Below are 21,699 nucleotides of genomic sequence, written 5' to 3' on the forward strand. Positions count from 1 at the left end.
ATGAGATTAGCACCTTTTTTTGGTTTTCTTTTTTGCTGGTCTCTGTTTTTCTTCGCGGATTCGATATCAAGCACGAGTAGTGACTGTGTTTCGGCCAGTCAACTTTCGCGCAATAGTCATGGCCTTCGACCACGTCTTCTTCTTTTCAATGCGAGCGACAGGATCAGGCGATGCAGCACCAGTAGCTAGAAGCTCTGTTGGAATATCGTCCTGGTGCTTGGCGTTATGCAGCGCCAGCACGGCCATTTGGCCAAGGAAAGAGGGGTGTTCAATAAGGTCCTCGAGACGGACCTTAAGACCCTCTTGCTCAAGAAGCCAGGTAAGCTGGGCTAGGTTGAAGACATCACCACCGAGATCAAAGAAGGACGAGTCCAACTGGAAGTTGGGTTGGTGGGCTGGCTTGTCATCAGCATCTGGGTCGACAGGGGCCGTGGGGGTACGGCTCGGCAGGACCTGGTGCCATGAACGAGACAAAATGTCCGAGTGTACAAGCAACTCTGCGATGGAGCGCGACTTGAGGTGTGCGCTGAGGAAGTGCTCGTCTGATGGTCGAGAGGGGTCGTCGATTGTCTGGGGAGGTAGAGAGCGCAGCATGCTCGCGGAGGGCAGTGAGGCGGTTGGATTGGCAACGAGTGACTGAGCAATCTCGCAGGCCATGTCTAGAACCTTTGATGCGAAGGATGGCATCACAGGGCCCTTTTCGGAGTAGCCAAGAGTGACATCGAGGCCACGTTCACCGGAGGGGCGCGACACCATGGTGAGATCGGCTAGGTTGTCATTAACGCCGACACCACCCATGCGGTACTTGTTGTTGTCGAGTTCGATGGTTCCTTCGTAGTCCACATTCTGGTGGAAGACCGAGGTAGTAAAGTAGGTCCAGTCAGGCCAGTCGGTACACTGCTTGATAATCTCGCGGAAGCCCAGAGACTCGAAAGGCATGTTGGAGATCTGCTGGTCCTGGAGGTAGCGGAAGAAATCGACAGCGGTCCATTTCTCATCGAGCTTCACGCGCACCGGGATAACATTGACGCAGGGGCCAACAGTGCTCTCAATGCCGGGAACTGTAGCGTTACGACCGCTGATGGTCAGACCAAAGACAACATCGGACTGAGCGGACAGCTTGGCAAGGGTCAGGGCCCAGGCAGCCTGCATGACCGTTGCGATAGTGACATTTCCAAGGGCCGTGGGCGAGATTTCAATTTTTCTGTGAATCTCGGTGAATGCTCCAACATTCTGGAACATGCTGGTACCCTTTCTGTGCACAACTTGGGTCATTTGAGAGCCCTTGAGGAGATCGGACCAATGGCGGTAATGGTCTGGGGTGATTGTTCCGGGCAACTGTCGCAGGTAGCCAGCGAAGGGAGTAACCGGCGGCAGCGGGGTGCCTTCGTATCCGTGCTTAATGGCAGACATGATCCTCGGCAAGCACACTCCATCGTATTGAGTGTGAGAGAGACGGATCAAAATACGGTGCTGGTCGCTGCCCTTTTTCTTGACAACGTAGAACTGCACGTACTGCTCGCCTTCGCGAGGTCCGTATTCGCGATCTCTCTGCTGAAGGGTCATGGTGAATTCATCAAGAGCACGGTCGGTCTCATATACAAAGATGCTGGGACGGATCTTGCGCAGCACGACCTGGAAGAACTGGTCGTGGAAGCACACAAACACTGTGCGCAGAATATCGAAGGCATCGACAACCTTCAAGCAACTCTCGCGGAGGCGTCTGAGGTCCAGGGGACCATTGCCCTCAAGATAGAAGTAGTTGAGCATCCATCGGGACTTGAAGAGAGTTGCCGTCAGAGACATCGCCTGGAAGTCAGTGACAGGGAGAACATCGGCAATGCCACCCTTGAAGACACCAATCTTAGGACAGATACCACTCTGTACAGCGGCATCGTCGACGCACGATGGCCTGAGATACTCGAGGCTCTCAGTTGAGGGGCTGGGCCCCAGTGTTGTCGGCGTGATATTGAGCAAGTCGCTATCAGCCTCCCTGTGACCGCCAGACTTGAGATCGACGTTCAACATCTGCTGAGTGACATTCGCAGCTCGCACTGTTGTCAACATGTCCTCAAAGACAGGATTGTTGAAGACATCTGCAACAGTAAGGACCAGGCCCTCTTCGCGAGCGGCACTGACCATTTTCATGGCGGTGATGCTGTCACCGCCCAACTTGAAGAAGCTGTCCTGGTGTCTCACCACGTTGGGTGAGAGGCCAAGAGCTGTGCTCCAAAGATTCCACAATTTCCTTTCCACATCGGCCGACATCCCATCCTCACTGGAACGGGAGGTCGCCGAACAAACACCTGAATCATCTGCTCCTTGGATACCTAACTGGTACGGTGAGTGTGGTATGGCGTCGATGTGATCACCATAGCTTGACAACCCTTCGGTGCGAATGGGTGGCACCGTCAGTTTTCCTTCTCTTAACATCTGAGCAATAATCTCATGAACACGTTCATCAATAATTTTCTGAATAGCACTGCCATCAATGGCCTCTCCAGTCGACTTTGCCTTGTCAGCCAGTGTGGTTTGGGAGCGATCCCAGTCCAGTGACTCAGGCTCAGCCTCGGAAGTGAATGTGGACTGCGACAGGGTCGCAGCCGGGGATTCAATGAATCCAGTGAACACTTTGGCGATGGTGTCAGCCAGAGCCTGTGCTTCTTCATCAGACACAACATCGTTCCAGTATCTCAAAAGAATACCCTCCTGGCCTCTGGCAATCTCCACGTTCACAGTGACCGCATACTGAATCCGGTTAGTAATTGAAACAAATTATAGAAAGGACTGGAGCTCACCTCGCTCGGGTCATGTGCGTGCTGAAGATCGAAGGACAATCCCTTGTCCTTGGCACCACCCGCAACGGAGTGGTTTTGGATTGACAGCGTAGTATTGAAGAGGGACTGTCCTTGCCAACCGAGCTCATGCTGGATGCTCGCCAGAGAGCAGCTTTGGTGGGGAATGCATCGAACATAATCATCTTGAACATTTTTGGACACATCGGTCAGGGTCTGCTGGTCAGTGAACTGGACTCGGCAGCAAAGCATGTTAATAAAGATTCCAACCATGTCCTGAATGCCATCGACAGGGGCGTCGCGACCTGCAGAAAGATATCCGAAGCAAACGTCATCGGAGGCAGTGAACTGCCGCAGGACGATGGCCCAGGCAGACAAAGTCAAGTTGGCAAGAGTGACAGAGCTGCGCTCGCAGAACTTGAGCAGCTCAGGGAATCGTTGGAAGTTCATCATGACGCCCTTGAGTTCTCTTTTGGCTTCGAAAACAGCCGATGGAGCGAGGTGACATGGGTGAACTCCACCGAGGTATTGGTTCCAGTGACTGAGAGCGTCACTCTGGCTCTGAGTTCTGATGAACTTGATGTAATCGCTGAAGCGAGGTCCTGAGCCCTCAGAAATCTTTCGCTCGTAGGCGAGAGTCAGGTCACGGAGGAGTACATCCACCGAGCCACCGTCAATAATGGCATGATTAATCTCCAGCTTCAGTATCACGCGTCCGGTGTTTGTTTTGCAAACAGTTAGTTGGTGAGAAAGCTTTGATTGGCGCATCGCGTTCCTGTCACGAAGAGAGATGGCAGCCAACTTCTCCTCGACTTGTGAGTCTTGACATTCCACGCGGAGGATATTATCAGAAAGGTTCTTGAGTACCAGTTGATCGAAGGATCCACCAGTATAGTTGCTGTCGATGAAAATAGTTCGGAGCACTGGGTGACGGTCGACGAGGGCTTGCCAGGCACGAGCAACTCCTTCGGCATTGACTTTGCCAGATTTGGCATCCTTGATCTCAAACACAGTATGGAACATGTAGGCATTGGGGTCGCGTAGCTGGCTGAGCAAGAGGCCCTCTTGCATGGGAGAGCAGGGATATATGTCCTCGACGTCATCCTTGTTCCGAATGCCTGCCTTGCGGAAGGTGCTAGCGGTGAGCATCTGGAGGCCGTGGTAGTTGATTGGCAGGAGGGGGTAGTCGCTGAGAGTTGGCTCAGGAGTAGCCGTTTTGAGAGCGAGGATATCCTTCTCAAGAGTCTGCTTGCACTGGAGAATCCAGCGGCGAATTGAGCTTTCATGTTGCATTTTGTTGTTGTAAGTGAAAGCAACATTGAGGCGGTCTTTGATGACAATGGCAGATACTTCGAAGAGGGCGAATCGAGCAGTCTGAGGGCCCATGTCACCTGCAACAGCAAAGTCCGAGCTGTCGAAGACGCTACCATGGTGATGGAACAACGAATCGGCTCGCTCAAGTTGCTGCATTTTACCCAGGTAGTTGAAAAGGATTTCTAACGGGACAGGGAAATCTGCAGCCTGATCGTGAAGCAGGCTTTTGGCGAAGTAAGGACGCCCATTGTCTGCGATCTTGCGTCTAGTGTCCTTGACACGCTTGATAATGTCGTTGAGGGCACCTTTCTGTGTCAGCTTTCTATCGGCAACATGTGGTATGGTAAACTTACGAGCGTCCGAATCCACCGACAAAGGCGCCATAGTGGTAAACCAGCCCACTGTTCTTGAAAGATCAATGTCGGCTTCCCAAGGCTCTCTGCCATGTCCTTCGTTGTAGATAGTTGGCACCTTGCGATCAGTGAAAGTGCGGCCGAAGGAATGGATAATGGCAGACAGCAAAATGTCGACGGTGTCAGTCCGGAAGACATTGTGGCAGCCGTCCAAGATAAACTGGGTTGTATCCTCACTCAACGTGAATGATTCCATCTTGATGTCTCCATACACATTGGGCGAGTCTTGCATGCCCCAGTATAGCAAGTTCGGCTTCTCCGGGGTGAAAGGCAGAGCAATAGTCGAATCGTTTGTGTTTGTTCTCTCGGTTTGCATGGCACACCAGCTTTGGAAGGACAATGCTTTTTCAAGTGAAAGAGATCCAGAGACAACGAGCTCTTCGAGTTCCTGGAGCACGATGCGCCATGATACCATATCAATGCAGAGATGGTGAGCGACGAGGAACAAGACCTGGCCACCAGTGCGAAGGTTAAAGAGATCGGCTGCCAGAATAGGTCCATTGAGAGGATCCAGGCAAGTTTGACTGTCAGCGATCTTCGGAACCATCGCCCGGGTATCGCCCACAGAGTGAACGCGGAATCGGAAAGATTCATCGACCTCCTGTGAGATTGAGTTAGAACATGTGTGATAGGATTTTTGTAAGGAGCTTACCGATCCAGTTTTCTGTTGCCAAGTGCCGTCACTGGATTTACTGAAGCGTGTGCGGAACATGGCATGCTGGCTAATGACGGCCTTGAGAGCGCGCTTGAGGACTTCGCCCTCACAACGGCGAGCGATCCGAACAGTTATGCTCTGGTTGAAACGGGCAGCGCCCTTGAAAGAGTCCGAGCTCTGGAAATAGAGTCTCTGAACAGGCGAAAGTGCAAAGCCCTCACCGGACTTCTCTTCCCGCCTAGCGACAGGTGCCTTGGAGCTGGCAGTTTGAGCAAGTTCCTTAACCGATCTGCTTTGCAAAATGTCGTGCAGTGTCAGAACAAGTCCCTGCTTGCGAGCACGAGAAATGACAGCCATTCCAGTAATGCTGTCGCCGCCTGTGAGAACTGGTTAGTATGTTCAAGAATGCTAGATGATAGGATACTTACCCAAGCTGACGAAGGAGCGGTCGACATTGACCTTCTGTAGGGAGATATTCAACACCTGTGCAAAGATGTCGCGGACGATTTCGAGCGATGCATTCTTTTCTTCCTTTTCCTGCGGCTTCTCTTCGGTCTTTCCACGCTTGATCCGATCGTAATCCGCCATGATACGGTCATAGGACACATCATCAATATCCTCGACCCAAGCGGTGATCTTTTTGCGGTCGAGCTTTCCAGAAACAAGCATGGGAAGTTTCTTGATTAGAGCCCAAGTCTGCGGGACCATATAAATGGGCAGCTGATTCTCAAGGCTCCTCTGGACTTCGACCAGCTCATTGTAAGCATGACGCTCAAGCTCATCCTCATCAACAAGCTCGCAAGGCTTGTCGGAAATTAGTTTGGTATCGGCTGCGACACTGTTCAAAGACATGACGGTGACCAGGCGCTGCTTGAGCGGGCCATTCTTAGGGAGAACAACGACAGCGTGGCGAGTAAGGGTATCCTCAGAAAGGCGATGCTCAATCTCACCAAGCTCCATCCGCTGACCATGCAATTTGACCTGGTGATCCTTCCGGCTGATGTACTGTACAGAGCCGTCAGGGTTGTAGTAACAGAGATCTCCAGTCTTATAGATTCGGCGAGGACCTGGAACCGCGGGGGTGAAGTCCTTGATCCAGGCAGGGTCCGTGGTGAATGCTTCTGCGTTTTTCTCGGGGTTTTTGAGGTACTCTCTGGCCAGAGGAGCGCCTTCAAGTGCAAGCTCGCCGACTGCACCCAGGGGAGTAAGTCGATCATGGTTGTCTGGATCAACAATCCAGGTGAGCGTGCTGGGAATACCGTAACCGATACGACCAGGATCACGATTGGTAGCCACTGCATTATCAATCACAGCGAAGACACAGGTCTCAGTCGGTCCGTACCCGTTCATGAGATGAACAGAATTGGCCCACTTCGTGATGACTTCATTCGACATCTTCTCACCGCCGCAAACGAGGTGCTTCAAGGAAGGCACTGAAGTTGGCTCAATTATGCTGGCAATTGAGGGAGTGAGGAAAGTCCAAGTGACATTAAGGCGACGGATTGCGCCGGCAACGTCGTTTAGACGGTCATCCTCGCTGGGCACACAGATGGTACCTCCGAGCATGAGGATTGCAAGAGTCTCCATAACAGCAGCATCAAAAGTGAGTGATGCAAATTGGAACACTCTCGAGGTCTCATCCATGCGCACCCACGGTGCGAATGCCATGATACTGCTGACCACGTTGCGGTGCTCGACAATAATACCCTTGGCGCGACCAGTGCTGCCAGAGGTGAATAGAGCATAGGCCATGTTGGAGGGTTTGACTTGAGTGTTACGACGGATAGATGACTTGAGGGAGCCATAGGCCTTGATGGTCTCCTTGCTGATGGGGATAACAGTCTTCACAACTCGGCTGTAGCGGTTTGTATAGTTGGGGGTGCACAATATCATGTTGGCACCGACATCGGCAAGAATTTCCTCGTGTCGCGAGGTAGGATGAGAGGGGTCCAATGGCACGTAACCACCACCAGCGATGAGAACACTGATGAGAGTGACCATTGCCCAAGCTGACTTGTCCAAACAGACTGGTACGAATACCTCTGGGCCAACACCGCGGGAGACCAGGTAGTTGGCGAAACCAGATGCGAGGTCCCAGAATTCTCGGTAGGTAAGGTCACCATCCCAGGCACAGACAGCCTGAGCGTTCGGAGTCTCGTCACACTTCTCACGAATGAAATCTTGAACGGTCCGTTCCACTGTGAGTGGGATACGTTGGTTCCATGTGCCTATTTCTGCCTTGTCTTCAGGGCTGATGACCTCCAAGTCTCCGAGGTTGCTCGTGCTGTTCTTGGGCAAAGCAATCAATTGCTGCAGAACATGGGCAAATTGTTCGGTGATGCGCTTAGTCTGCCATCCGTTGATGACAAGCTCATCGTGGTGAACAGTGAATGAGATGCTGGTCTTAGTAACACCACATTCCACAACAAGGGGGTGGGTGAAGAAGTCTTCGCTGGTTTCGCGTTTCTCGTCGATCCAGATCTTGTTGTCTAACTCGCCATCGCCTGGCTGGATAACAAGCAGGTTCTTAAACTCGCAGCCGGTGGCTGTATCCTTGTTCAGCTGACGGATACGTTGAAGACCATGGTGCAAGTGGGGGATCATCTCGGTGGTCGACTGGTGGATCTTCTGCAGGTACTCCATAGTTAACATGGCATTGTCAACCTGGACACGCGTGGGGACGGTGGTGAGAACTGGGCCAGCGATATCTGCAACACCAGGAAGATTGATATTTCTGCCTGACAAAGTCTCGCCGAAGCAGACATCACCAGACGCAGTGTGGGTCGCAATGACAATCGCCCATGCGGCGCGCATAAGGACAGGGATCGTAAAGTCGACACTGTTGGCGCTGCGGGAGATCGTGATGCTGTGGTGCTGGGTGTTGCCAGCGCGCATGGCATCAGCCACTGCATTCTTGTTATGAGGGAAAGGAGTGCTCGACAGGTCCGTCAGATAGGACTTCCAGAAAGCATCAGACTCCTCCATATCCTTCTTCATCAGGTAATCAATGAAGAGACTGTAAGGCGTTCCCCCTCGCGTAGTCTGCGAGGCAAAGTAGTTCTGTTCAACCTTGCGGAATACCAAAGGAATACTCCAGCCGTCGTAAAGAGCGTGGTGAACAGACCACACAAAGTAGCTATCAGAGGAGCCGCGGGGCTGCACCATGGCATAACCAGTGAGAGGTGCACCATTTTGCTTGGGTAGGTGAAGGATGTCGTTGGGCAGAGCATCGAACGACTCGGCTTCGACCCAGGAGATAGGGCCATCCTTCAGGACAACTTGGGCAAAGTTCATGGCCTCGGTGTGGACAATGCGAGTGCGAAGGATTTCTAAGTCCGCCACAGTTTGTTGCCAGGCCTGTTTGAATTTACCGACGTCAATGCCAGGAGCAAGACGGAATGAGGGTTGAGCAACATAAGCACCGTGGTGCTTGATAGAGAGCGTCAAAAGACCCTCCTGCACAGCGCTGCATGGGTAGATATCGGAAATGAGGTCCTTAGACACTTCACAATTATCGGTAACTTCATCAATCAGGCTTTCAAGGGAGACTCCAGATGGTAACAAGGAGAACGTCTTGATATTTTCTTTCTTAACCTCAGCAGCCCCATCAGACATGACGCAGGTCTTGGCCATGTCGATCAAGATTGGGGAGTTGAAGATGCTTGAGACGGTAAGTGCAATACCCTCTGCTTGAGCAGCGCCAACGAGGTTCATGGCAGACAAAGAATCACCGCCCAGACCGAAGAAGCTGTCATCGGCGGTCACAGAGCCAGCTTCAAGTTCGAGGGTCTTTTCCACAAGGGCCACAAGCTTAGTCTCAAGGGCGGTGGCTGAGGAGACATCCCTTTTGTCGGAGTTGTCGAAGGTAATGTAAGACTTGAGGGTCTCCTTGGACAAGCTTTGGACCATCGCCCGCAGTCTTCGGCGATCAATCTTCCCAGAGGAAGTGAAGGGCAAGTTATGGATGGGGAAGAACAGCCGGGGCATCATGCTCTGAGGCAGAAGACCGGGTAAAGAGCTTTTCAACTTCTGAATGGCATCCATGTTAGAAACAGAGATCGGCAATAGCAATGGATCGGCTCCAGGAATCGTGGGGGCGAATTGATCGCTGCTGCCTCCGTTGGATTCGGGGTCATGCACGGTGAAGAATGCAGCGAGGCCCTTGGCAATGGTTCGTTCCTCGGGAACAACGACATCAACAGCGACCTGAGAGTCCTCGGGTAGGCAGCTTAGACATTGTTGCTCGATCTCCTCGAGTTCAATGCGCTGGCCATTGAACTTAATCTGAGTATCTTTACGGGAGATGAAGGCCAGGCTGCCGTCGCTGTTGTAGCGAACTAGATCACCAGTGCGGTACATGCGATCATTGCGTTTGAACACGCCCTGAAAACCAGCGTGACGGTTCCAAGCAGGCTTCTCGAAGAAAGCCGCCTTAGTCTTTTCCTCGTTCGCAAGGTATCCTCGAGCAATGTTGCTTCCTTCGAGGATCAGTTCACCGACAGCGCCAACGGGAAGCAAACGATTGAAGTTATTCGGATCCACGATCCAGGCTCTGCAGTTGGAAGATGTGCCAATAGACGTGGGATCATCGTTGACACGATTCCCATCCCAATCAACCTTGACACCGACTGTGGCAACGACAGTCGCCTCGGAGGGGCCATAGGCATTGATGACGCACCGGTCGGCCCAGCGGTCGATATGGTTGGCAGGCATCTTCTCGCCTCCTGTGATAATTATCTTCAGGCTGGGTACGTTTTTCGGCTCAAGAGTATTCACAATCGCGGGAGTTGCTGAGATGTAGGTGACTTCCATACGGCGGATAGCACCACCCAAGTTGTTCATACGTTCCTCCTCGCTGGGGATACAGACACAGCCACCAGTCATGAGAATCATCATAATCTCCATAATGCTTACATCGAAAGTGTAGTTAGAGAACTGTAACGCACGGGTCGTGGAGTTCATGTGCAGAAGATCGATCATGGCAATCGCGGTGGTGCTAAGGGCAGTATGCTCGACAACAGTCGCCTTCGGCTTTCCGGTAGTACCGGAGGTAAAGATAGCATATGCAGCATTTTCCGGGGTAGAACGGACACCAGGCAAAGCCAAGGGCGAGTCAGAAAGTTGGGAGATTGAAGTTTGGCAGACCGCGAACGATTTCTCGCAGAGTTTCGAAACTTTGGTGTGGAGTGAAGATGAGCACAATACAAGGTCAGTGCCAATTTCATCGATGAGCATCTTCAGGCGAGAATCGGGGTGGGATGGGTCAATCGAGACAAAAGCTCCGCCCGCCTTGAGAACAGCCAGCTGGGCAACTACAGCCCAAGCTGACTTCTCGAAGCACAACACCACGAAGGTTTCAGGCTTGATTCCAAGGCTGGACAGATGGCGGGCCAACCGACTGGAGACAATCTCGAGCTGCCCATAAGTGAAGTTCTTGTCCCAAGAACAAACGGCTTCGGCACGAGGGTGAAGGAGTGCTTGCTGCTGGATGAGCTCATCGGCGCACTTCTCCACTCTGGGAGGGGATGCGGCATTCCAATCGCGGATTTGGCGAACTGAGCGCTCTGGGAATACATTGATGTCTCCGACCGTGCGGTTTTGGAGGTTGTGGGCAATCAGGTCGTCCAAAACTTGGTCAAACATGTCCATAACATGATTGACCTGGAAGGAGGAAAGAGTTTCTGGGGTGTAGTTAAAGTGAATCTGGGCATGTGAATGGGAGACTTCGGCTTCAACCAAGATCTGGTAAGGACTAGAGCTGGTTGGTTCGCGGGAACTTCCTTTAGGAAGATTGGAAGCCGTGCGATAAATCAGGGAAGTGTTAAAGAGTCTTATATCATCAAGTCCAAGCTGGTGTTTGACTGCATCCAAGGATGCGACATTCAACGCGCTGGTCTCGGAGTCCTTCTTTGCTTTTTCGAGAGTTTCTTGCAGCTTTTGCTCGTTCTGCACGACGAAGCGGCAGGTGGTAATACCTTCGGTCGCCAGTTTTGTCTCCGACGATGGGGCAGAATAACCAAAGCACACATCGTCTGAGCCAGTGTACCACCGGAGGACAACGGCCCAGGCGAACTGGAAGAGAGTTTCCACAGGAAGGCCAGACAATTTGCTGAAGGCGTGGATTTTGGCTGTCTGCTTATTTAGGGTACGGGTGGAGCGCCCATTGTCGCTTGCCTCGTGGGAGAGCGCCGGGAAAACGCAGGGCTCAACATCCGCGAGGTACTCCTTCCAGAAAGCGATGTTGGCCTCTGAGAGACTAGCATGTCGTGAAACGCGGTGTCCAGCCTTAGATCCGTTCCAACGCTTGATGTCAAACGCGTCGAGAGCACTGCTAGAAAGCGCTTGTGTTTCAATTTTAAGGGCCTGGCGGTTTAGTTTTCCAGATGCGGTCAATGGGAGGGAGGAAACGGGGATGTAGAAACTCGGAACCTTGCTACCAGGAAGACTGCTACTCAGATTGCCGTGTAGGCTACAGATGGCCTCTTTCAGTTGAGGAGTCGAGGACTGGATAACGCGATCACCAAACGTGACCTGGTTGGTGTCTGAAGAAACCACGAAAGCAACGAGAGCGTTGGTCTTCACACCAGCACTTTGCAGCTGGATTTTCTCCACAACGCACATCCTCTTGTGGTCCAGGAATGAATCGACGCGTGCCTGGGTCTGGATAAGCTCACTAGCCAAGGCGGATTCGTTCTTGTCGTTCTTTCGGCCGACGAAAACAAGTGAGCCATCGGAATTGTACCGAACAAGATCTCCAGACTTGAACAGGCGGTGCTTAGCACCTTCACTTTGTCCAGAAATCCAAGAAGCGTTGTTGAAGAATTTGTCACTCTCTGCGGACTGGTTGTCGAGGTAGCCGCGGGCAAGAATAGGCCCTTCGAGCACCAGTTCTCCAACACTGCCGATCGGGACTAGACAATTGTGGTTGGAAGGGTCAACAACCCACGAAACACAAGATGTGCTCTTTCCAATGAGGGCAGCCTCGTTTTCGTCCTGAGAGCAGAACACGTGGAAGGAGGTAGCCGAGCTCTCACATGTTCCATACAAAACCTGCAATTGGAGATCATCGGTCTGCCAATGGTCGAGAACGCTCTGAGAAACAACTTCACCACCCAGGGCAATCGATCGCAGTCCCGGTACATCCTTGGGGGAGAAAAAGCTTGCGGCTGTGGGTGTGATGCTAGCAACATTGACATGGAATACATTAATAGAGGTGGCCAAGTTAACGGGGTCGATATCAGCGGGGATGCAAATGCAACCGCCCCACATGAATGTACCGAAAGCCTCGACGATAAATGCATCGGATGTGTGAGGAGCAAACTGCAGAGTCCTAGAGACATCTGCAATTGCCATGGTAGTAGCGAACGCCTCAGCTCGGGTCATTACGGTTGTGTGGTCAAGAACAACGCTCTTGGCGGGGCCAGAGGTGCCAGCAGTCAGAGCAATGTATGCGATGTCGGATGGTTGTGCCACGGGTTTGAGAACTTCGTCGGCGAGGTACTCGAGGAGAGACTCACTTACAGGAATGACGTACGGTACGGCATCCTCGAGGATCTGGGCCTTCTCCGGGGAAGCCAGGGCGACTTGCACGACGTTGTCGGCAATCCACTTCTCAACAAGAGCCAGGCTCTCAGGTGTGTCAACTGGAATACAGCCACCACCGGCTTTCATGATTGCCAATGTGGAGACGATGTTCCACACAGACTTCTCGAAACAGACGGGGATTAGGGTGCCAGGACCAACACCGAAGGTGATGAGATAGCTTGCCAAGCGAGAGGAGAATTGATCCAACTTGGAGTAAGTTAAGTTCCCATCCCAAGCAGTGACAGCCAACGCATCGGGGCGCTTTTTGGCCATCTCCTGAACAACGTGATGAGCGCACTTCTCAAAGGGCTTGGGAGTCTTGCTGTTCCACGCGAGGATCTGAGCTCGATTTTCCTCGCTCAAGGTGTCTAGCTGGCGAATTTCACCGTCAATGTTCGAGACAATGTTTTCGAGACAACGAAGATAGGTATTGGCAACATTGGTAGCTTGTGCATCGGAGAGGTTGGTAGTCCAGTAGTTGAGGTCAATACGGGCGGTAGTGTCCATGGCCTCAATGTTGATGAAAACTGGGAATTCAGCGGGATCGTGGATTGTGCCAACCTCAACACATTCGATGTCACTGCTGACAGCATCCTTAGCACTGGGAAGCCGGCGGTAAGAGACACCAGAATTGAACAAATTGGTGTCGGACAGCTTCAAAGCATGCTGGATGTCAATGAGTGATGTGTGACGGTAAGGAAGGCTCTCCAAGTAGTCGTTCTGGATTTGATGCAGCACATCACTGAGCTTTGCGTCATCAGCGACCTTCATTCGGCAGACCAGGAGGTTAATGACTGGTCCAATAACCCATTGGACGCCCTCAGCAGCCACATCACGCAGGGATGCCATGTAGCTGAAGGAAACGTCGTCGGATCCACAAAAGGCGCGCAGAGTGAGGCCCCACGCGGCATTGAAGACATTTGCGAGAGTAATACCGCGCTTCTCGCAGACATTTTGGAGTTCATTGAGGGCTCCAAAGTTGACCGGAATGGATCGAAGTGCCTTGGCCGATTGTTGGCCGTCAGTGAGAGCGGGGAAGTGGCACGGCTTAGCCTGATCCAAGTACGAGCGCCAGTAGTTGATGCTAGCTTCCTTTGGTGCATCCTGAAGGTACTCCATATAATCCTTAAACAAAGGCTGGGGGCTTTCCTCGAGTCTACCAGCGTATGCGAGCTGCAAGTCACGGAGGATGATTGAGATCGAGTTGCCATCCATCGCAGCATGACTCATTTCAATGCGAGCAAACAGTCTGCCACTTGGTGTCTGGCAAATAGTGAAGCGATACGCCGGTGCAGACTCGCTGTAATCCTTGGGGTCTTCCTTATCAAATGTGGCCAGCACATCGCTTTCCCCTGGGGACTGCAAGAAGACTGGAGTGGCGTCATAACTCTTCAGCACGACTTGGCAGAAGGGGTCACGAGGAGTGAGGTTCTCAACAAAGATGGTTCGGAACATCGCATGACGAGAAACAACCTGCTGCCATGCGTTGACAAGGCGATCAAGGTTTGGCTCGCTAGATCCGGTGGCCTTAATCTCAAAGGTGTCGTGCACAGCATAGTAGGAGCTATCACGCTTGCGACCAAGGAGGATACCCTGCTGCATTCGAGAACAAGGGTAGATATCCTCAACAAGGTCCGGGGACTCAATGCCGATAGCAGGCAACTTGTCATTGAGCAATTTGTCCAAGATGGGGTAGGTCAACGACAGCATGGGGAAAGAGCTGAGAGTCAACCGCGGTGCGAGGGTAGGAAGCTGCTCAGCGAGAGTTACAAGCAGCTCCTGGCATTCGGAAACCCATCGGTGAATGCGATTTTGGTGCTGCATGAACTTGTTAAAGGAGAAGTTGAATCGAACTTTTCCAGCCACGACCATCGCAGAGATCTCAAACAGACCGAACCGGGGAGTATCGGTTCCAAAGTCAGCTGCACCCCCTCCTTGGCCAGCTTCTCCGGCCATCTGATCAACAAGCTGGAAGAGACCATCCTGCCTCTGCAGATCTCGATGTTGACCGACGTAGTTGAACGACATCTCGAAGGGGTGGGGGTGCTCAGACTCTTGATTGTCCTGACCTGGCAGAACGCGGCTGGTGAAATCTGCACGGCCATTGTCCGAGACACGACGGCGGAGATCCTTCACCTGGATGAGGGTATCAATGGGGTTGTCTGACTTGTATGCAGAAACGAAAACTGGGTGCAAAATGGTAAACCAGCCGACGGTGTGCGAGATATCGATGGACGGGTCCCAGACTTCTCGTCCGTGGCCTTCATTGTAAATGGTTGGAAGAGAACGATCGGGGAAAGCGCGGCCAAATGAGTGTAGCATTGCTGCCAAGAATAGGTCAATTGGCTCGGTACCAAGAGCTTTGTGACATTCAAGCAGAATGGCATTAGTGTGGCCTTGGTCGATCTCAAACGAGGCACAATCCACATCACCATATGTGGTTTGAGTGTCCTTGAGCCCCCAGTAACCAAAGTCCGTTGCAGCGAGAGCGTCAGTTGCAACTTTGTGCTCAACCCTGAGGGTCTTGCAGTGCTCATTCTGCAGGCGGCACCAGGTCTGGAAAGGCAAGGATCCATCACTAGTTCCAGTCTTCTCTGGGTTCAAGATGATATCTTCCAAATCTTCCAGAATAATTCTCCATGACACAATGTCGACAACCAAGTGGTGAGCTGTCATTGACAGTACGTTAGGCTGGCCCTTCACCAGGAAATAGTCGACGGCAAGCAACGGCCCAGAGAAGCAATTGATAGAAGATTGGCTATCGGCGACATGAGACTTGACCTCGTCCATGCTACCAAGAGTGTGCATCCGCCATCTGTAAGACCCTTTGATATCACGGGTGATGTGTTGGCTCGATGCTGTTGCAAATCCTGTGTCGGTGAATCGTGCACGGAGCATTGAGTGCCGAGATACCAGAGTTTCGACGGCCTTGCGGAGGGTTCGTTCATCGACAGGTTTGTTCAAGCGAGTGAGAATTCCTTGGTTGAAGTGGCCTTGGCCCTCCTTTCGTACACCGAAGTGAAGGATCTGAATGGGTGACAGGTTAAATGTTTCATCAACAGCTTCTTCATAAGTCGTAAGGTGATCGATTGTCTTTGCGCGGGTTGCGAGGTCGCGGATTGATTTGCTGCGAAGCAGCTCCTGTACAGAGAGGGAGAATCCTCGCTTCTTGCAGAGACCGATACATGTCATAGCTGCGATTGAATCACCACCGAGGGCAAGGAAACCCTCGTTCAAATCGAGCTGGTTTAGGGGAATGTTGAGGACACGGCTATATACAGCAGCTAATGCTTCCTCTCTGTCGTTGGCGGGCTGGGAGGCTTCTGTGCTGACGATTGCAACAGAGGCATTGTTCTGAAGATCTGGATCGTTCTCCATTCCTGCGACCCAAGTGGAAATGCCCTTGCGGTCTAGTTTCCCTGATGGCAGAAGTGGCAGAGCTTCAACACACAACCAAACTGCGGGGACCATATAAGTGGGGAGACGAGCTGATAGACGCTCTCGGATGCCTGGGACCAGCTCAGCCTTTTTCGAGGCAGAGACGAGTCGCAGAGGCTCCAAGTCCGAATCGGACTGTTCGGCGAGCAAGCCAGTGGAAGAGACAACTGCCGCCAGCCGCCCCTTGGAGAAACCTGTCTTGGGGAAAAATACTGAGCAATGAGTGACGTTCAAATCTTTGCTAAGCTGATTCTCAATTTCACCGAGCTCGATGCGTTGTCCGTGAACCTTGACCTGCGTATCCTTGCGACCGATGTAATTCAGGGCACCAGTGTCAGAGTTGTACCTGACAAGATCACCTGTCTTGTAGAATCTACGGTTAGAGCCACTTTCAGGGTCCCATGTAGTCCAAGCAGGGTCGAAGATAAACGATTCGTTTGTCTTTTGTGGGTTATTCACGTAGCACCGGGCCAGGGGTGGGCCTTCCAAAAGTAATTCTCCAGGGCAGCCCACGGGGACCAGTTCATCGTGGTTATCAGGGTTCACAAGCCAGGTCCTCACACCAATGGGCAGGCCGATATCTTTACAATCGGTGTCAGGTGTAACATTGGAATTCAGCACGGATGCCACACTGGCCTCGGTAGGCCCATAACCATTGACCAATTTGATTTTGGACCAAGTGGCCAGCTGTGACTGCGACATTGCCTCCCCGGCCAGGACTAAACTCTCCAGTCCTGGGACGCTCTCGATTTCAATAAAGCCGATGAATGAAGGTGTGAAGCAGGCCTGAGTGACTCGCATCTCGTTGATGGTGGTCACAATATCGTTAAGCCGAGCTTCTTCACTCGGAATGCACACACATGCACCGTGAATGAGCGGCGTCAACGACTCGGCCAAACTGGCATCGAATGTGTGGGCGGCGAATTGAAGGCATCGTGACTCGCGATAAATGCGCAGACCGGGCCCATGCACCATTGCCCCGGACAGGAACGCGCGGTGCTCCAACAGTGTTCCCTGCGAAACCTGAGTCAGCTATTCCTGCAGCAAATTTTGTTTTAAAATATTCAAAAAAGACTAACCTTGGGTTCTCCTGTAGATCCAGAGGTAAACAGAACGTAAGCCGCATTTTGACTTGTGACACCCGATGCAAGATTCACACTCTCCGTGGGGTCAGACAGAGGATCTAGAGTATCGTCACAGATGGGTATTGAAGTCTTCGCGATCGGGCGAAGTTTATCGGAAAGATGCTGAGAGCACAACACAACCGGTGCCTGAACCGATTGGATGAGAGCTTGCAGTCGGGAAGTTGGGTGAGTCGGGTCCAATGGGACGAAGGCTCCGCCGGCTTTCATGACGCCAAGCATTGCGACAATGTTCCATTTCTGTAGAGTCAGTATACACAACTTAGTTCTGGAAGATTTTATTTCATGAAACATTCCACTCACCGATTTATCGAAACACAAAGCCACGCGGACTTCCGGCCCGACTCCCTGCAAGCGAAGATAGCATGCAAGCTTTGACGCTTGGTGGTCCAACTCTGCGAATGTCAAACTTCCATCCCACGCACATACAGCCTCACGATCAGGTCCACTCAACATTTGATCGTGGATCGCTTCGTGAATGCAGCGATCGTGAAGCTCTGGAGGAGTGGAGTTCCACTTGTGAATGCGTTGCCAGTCGTTCTCCGAGAACAAATTAAGCTGGCTAATAGCGGTGTTCTCAGCAGAAAGGACTTTGGCAAGCAACTGCTCAAAAATGTTTGCGATACTCTTCATCTGTTCCCCAGACATGTCACCCTTGCACCATTCGAGGAAGATACTGATGTCTCCACGCAGCACCTTAACATGAAGACGGACTTGGCACTGCGCGGCGTTAGCAAACTCGGTTCAGTTCTTCTCTCAAGGAAATCTCATCCCGAATTCTCGTTGAAAACTAACCTCGTCTGGAAGGGCTGTTGCCAAAATAGGTTTTGAGGAAGAAGCAGGCGGATCGTATGTGCGCAGCATGAAGATAGTGTTGAAAGGGAGGTATCCCTCGGAAGCGGCCTCTGAGCTTCCATTGACCTGATGATTCGCACTGTCTGCGCGCACCTTATCTACAATTGCTGTGGGAGAGTCGTTTTCGTTGATGGATATGCGGATCGTCGAAATGTTGACGCCGGTAGAACGCTGTACAGATGATTTGGGAGAGCGCGAGTCGCCCTCGAGATGTTGGTACCCGAAGCAAATATCCTCGGAGCGGATATAGTAATGCAGCAAGAGGGCCCAAGTGGCTCGTAACATTGGGTCCAAACGGCCTTCGTTCCATGCGGTTAATAACTGCGCATGTTGAGCAGCCGTGGGCCTCGTCTTCATCGAGACTGGGCGTTTAGGCCCGTCAACCGTCGAAGCGAACCGGGGAAGATAGCACTTGGTGGATTGAGCCATGACGTCGAATGGCTGGGTGCTACCAAGCTGTCCTCTGTATTTCGTTTCGTGTCTTCCGGTCGATGGAGATAGTATAGGTGGGCCTAAGGTATGGAGGATGAACGACAATATTATTTCGACAGTGATTAAGGAGCGCCCGCGAACTTGGACGGTCTCGTCTTATTTTAAAAGAACTTAGCACAAGAATTTTTTTTTTTTTTAATTAAAATTTTGAATTATTTGCTTTAACACATCGAAAATAGCTACCGGCCGGAGACTGCATAGGCCGCACTCACCAAAATCCAGTAATAGACGCTATATTCCTTGCATGGGATCTAGATGAAAGGGAGAGAGAGAGAGAGAGACAATACGTGGATCAGGTGTACTTGGCCCCCCTGTGGAACCAGCTCAGACACTCTGCTTTTCCATTTCTTTTTAATTTCCTGTTTTTCTTTTTTTTTCCGATAGAGTTGCTGTGTCGAATTTCTTATTTTCTATTTTAGACTATCAAGGTAACCCCTGCAAAGGGACTAGCTTACTCGAACTAGTACTAAAAGGTCATCATGCAGGGGAAAGATGCGTACTCCGGCTCACTCTGTGTACTCCGGAGTACTACTCCTCCAAGCGAGATGCAATTCCCCCGATCAGGAACCCTTGCGGTCTGGAACGTGGGCATGGCGGTTCAGAGCAAGCCATCAGGGGCGTAAGGCGTTTTGCCCCGAATCATCTTCAGATGGGATGGCGTTATTTCCTACGGGAAGTTGCCCCCCCCCCCCCCCCCCCCCCCCCCCCCCCCCCCCCNCTCCCTCGAGCTTAGGTTTCAATGCTGACGTTGCTGGCTTTGCTGGCTTTGCTGGCCATGTCAAGCCCGCTTAGTGCAAGCTGGGGAACAGGTACATGTGCCCAGAGGAGATAACTACCCCATACTCTCACTTCGTACTGCGGATATAGGATCTTACATCTCAGGTGCATCGGGCATCGCCACAAGTATACCAGCCTCGTGAGGCTTTTATAGTTTACGATGTACACCGACTGATGCACACATGGCACTGACCCCAGATTACTTCTTCCACGCTCACCTGTGTAACCTCTGATGATGAGTACGCATGGCACGCGAATCCGAGAGTTGGGGTCTGCATCAGTAAGGTGTGGCGAACTAAGACGGGTCAAACGAGGACTTCCCGCGCAGTTCAGGCACTTTCGCAGCGAGGGTGTAGTGGAGGTGGCGATCCCGTCCGTCCGGTGATCGCGATAGGAAAGTTAATTTGCCAGGATCTGACACGATCGTGTCTTAGATGCCTTCCAGCGGTTTGGCGGGATGTCATTCAGAAGTCAAGAAAAAAAAATCAAAAGAAAGCCCGATTATGAGGGCAATCCCCGAGCTGAGATTATCACGCCCTTCATACTTCGGATCTCCCGGTCTATAAATCCGAATATACAAGGGTACTCCGTAGATATGACTAGCATCGGAGGAATGCTCGGTTAGGAATGAAATACTATTGGATCTTGTATGGCAGGCTTTTGGATGTCAGAATGAAATTTGAGCTAGTTTATAGAAATTTTCACGTACAAAGTAAAAAGTACGATGTACTTCGTAATCTACTCCGTACTCCGTAATGATGTATGAGACAGTACGTACGCCACCTGGGGGACTAATGATCGCTCCTGCAAGGGCCACCAAGGGATGCGGGCGCATCCGAACCCGGCGACCTGTCCACTTGGCGTGTATTTATATATTAGTAACATCCACAATCGTGTCTGTTCAATAGCTCACTAGATGAGTAGACAAAAATATGAGTTGGATTCAAAGAAAAAGGGGTGAACAAATCATCTTACTCCGTTTTCTATACAGTTCCCCCGATAATATCCAGTTGCATCAAAACCATAGGTTCATGTGGTGCAGTATGTGCATTGCTTTTTTTTCTGCTGCTTCTTCACGTTTTCTTTTCTTTTCTTTTTTTTATTTTAGTCACACTTCTTGAATTTATCGCTCTCGCATAAGCACGAATCTGGAGGGTACATTGGTATATGTCCACTTTTCCCACTAGTCAAGACGTGAGGCTAGGTGCATACACGATGTACCTATAGGGAGAAAGAATCTTGAGAGATCCACATGGGAATGACCAAGATTACATTTGGGCTTAGCCATCCAAAGAGCTACACAGACTAGTTGACACTTATGACGGGCTAACTTAGCGTCCGCCGTTCGGGGTCGATTGTGAACTAATGACAATGGAGGCATTTAACAGGTTGATCCTATTGCAGATCACCCGATAGATCACTTTTTGAATTTCGGCACACTAGAGCACCCAAAGTCAAAGTAGGAAAGTTAATCACCATTTTTAAAGTATCTATAGATATATGGGAGCACAAAATATAGAACATACAACATATACTCCGTACTCCATACAAAATACGAAGATGTCTCTCCGCCGTAGGATAATTTGGAATCAACTTCACATGTGAGCACAAATGTACATCAGTGGAGATCATTATGCACAGGATTCGCCACATATCAACCACGCTCATAATTCTAAGACAAGAAAAAGAAAAGAGAAAGAGAAAGAAAAAAAAAACCGGCTTAACCTGGTCATTTCGGCTCCATCGGGGAGGGTTGTTCATCAGGCACTAAAGCTGTAGGTACAGATCCCGACTCATGCACATTGGCCCAGCGCCCGCCACGCGAACCACACCTCGTCTTGGAAAATGCAGAATTTCAAGTTTGGCGGCCTCAATTAAAATCAGGAATGCCGAGGACAACCGAAAACTCCGAAAGGATTCAATGTGGGCCATGTCCAACAGTTTAGTCAAAAGGAACGATTGGCCCGGATGAATCAAATTGGGGAATCCCTACCGCCACTACCGAGTCAATAGAAGCGAAAAAAAAAGAACTGCCATGACAGGTGGGGTTGGAGATTTGGAGTATCAATTTTGAGCAATTGTAATCATGACGAGAACTCGCAGAAACCAGTTGTAATCTCCATCTTATTCGCTACGTCTTTTCTCCGAATGTGGAAGATCCAAGCGATTTGCTTCACCGCGTCTGACTTCAAGTTTTACGGTCAAGCAGAGTTTGAGAAATATATATATATCAC

The 21,699-nt window shown here is 51.3% G+C and overlaps 1 protein-coding gene across 1 annotated transcript; it reads right to left on the reverse strand.

Annotated features, from left to right (window-relative positions):
• Nucleotides 1-66: 66 nt before the first annotated feature.
• Nucleotides 67-18,625, reverse strand: nrps1 (uncharacterized protein; the record flags this gene model as incomplete). Its single annotated transcript, XM_016747432.1, has 8 exons — nucleotides 67-2,748; nucleotides 2,799-5,123; nucleotides 5,175-5,554; nucleotides 5,606-17,213; nucleotides 17,279-17,581; nucleotides 17,645-17,689; nucleotides 17,771-18,061; nucleotides 18,137-18,625. The coding sequence occupies 8 exons, from the start codon at nucleotides 18,623-18,625 to the stop codon at nucleotides 67-69; spliced, it is 18,123 nt and encodes a 6,040-aa protein (XP_016601980.1).
• Between the last annotated feature and the right edge of the window lie 3,074 nt (nucleotides 18,626-21,699).

The sequence above is a fragment of the Penicillium expansum genome, assembly GCF_000769745.1.
Source record: "Penicillium expansum strain MD-8 chromosome Unknown contig358, whole genome shotgun sequence".
Classification (NCBI taxonomy): domain Eukaryota; kingdom Fungi; phylum Ascomycota; class Eurotiomycetes; order Eurotiales; family Aspergillaceae; genus Penicillium; species Penicillium expansum.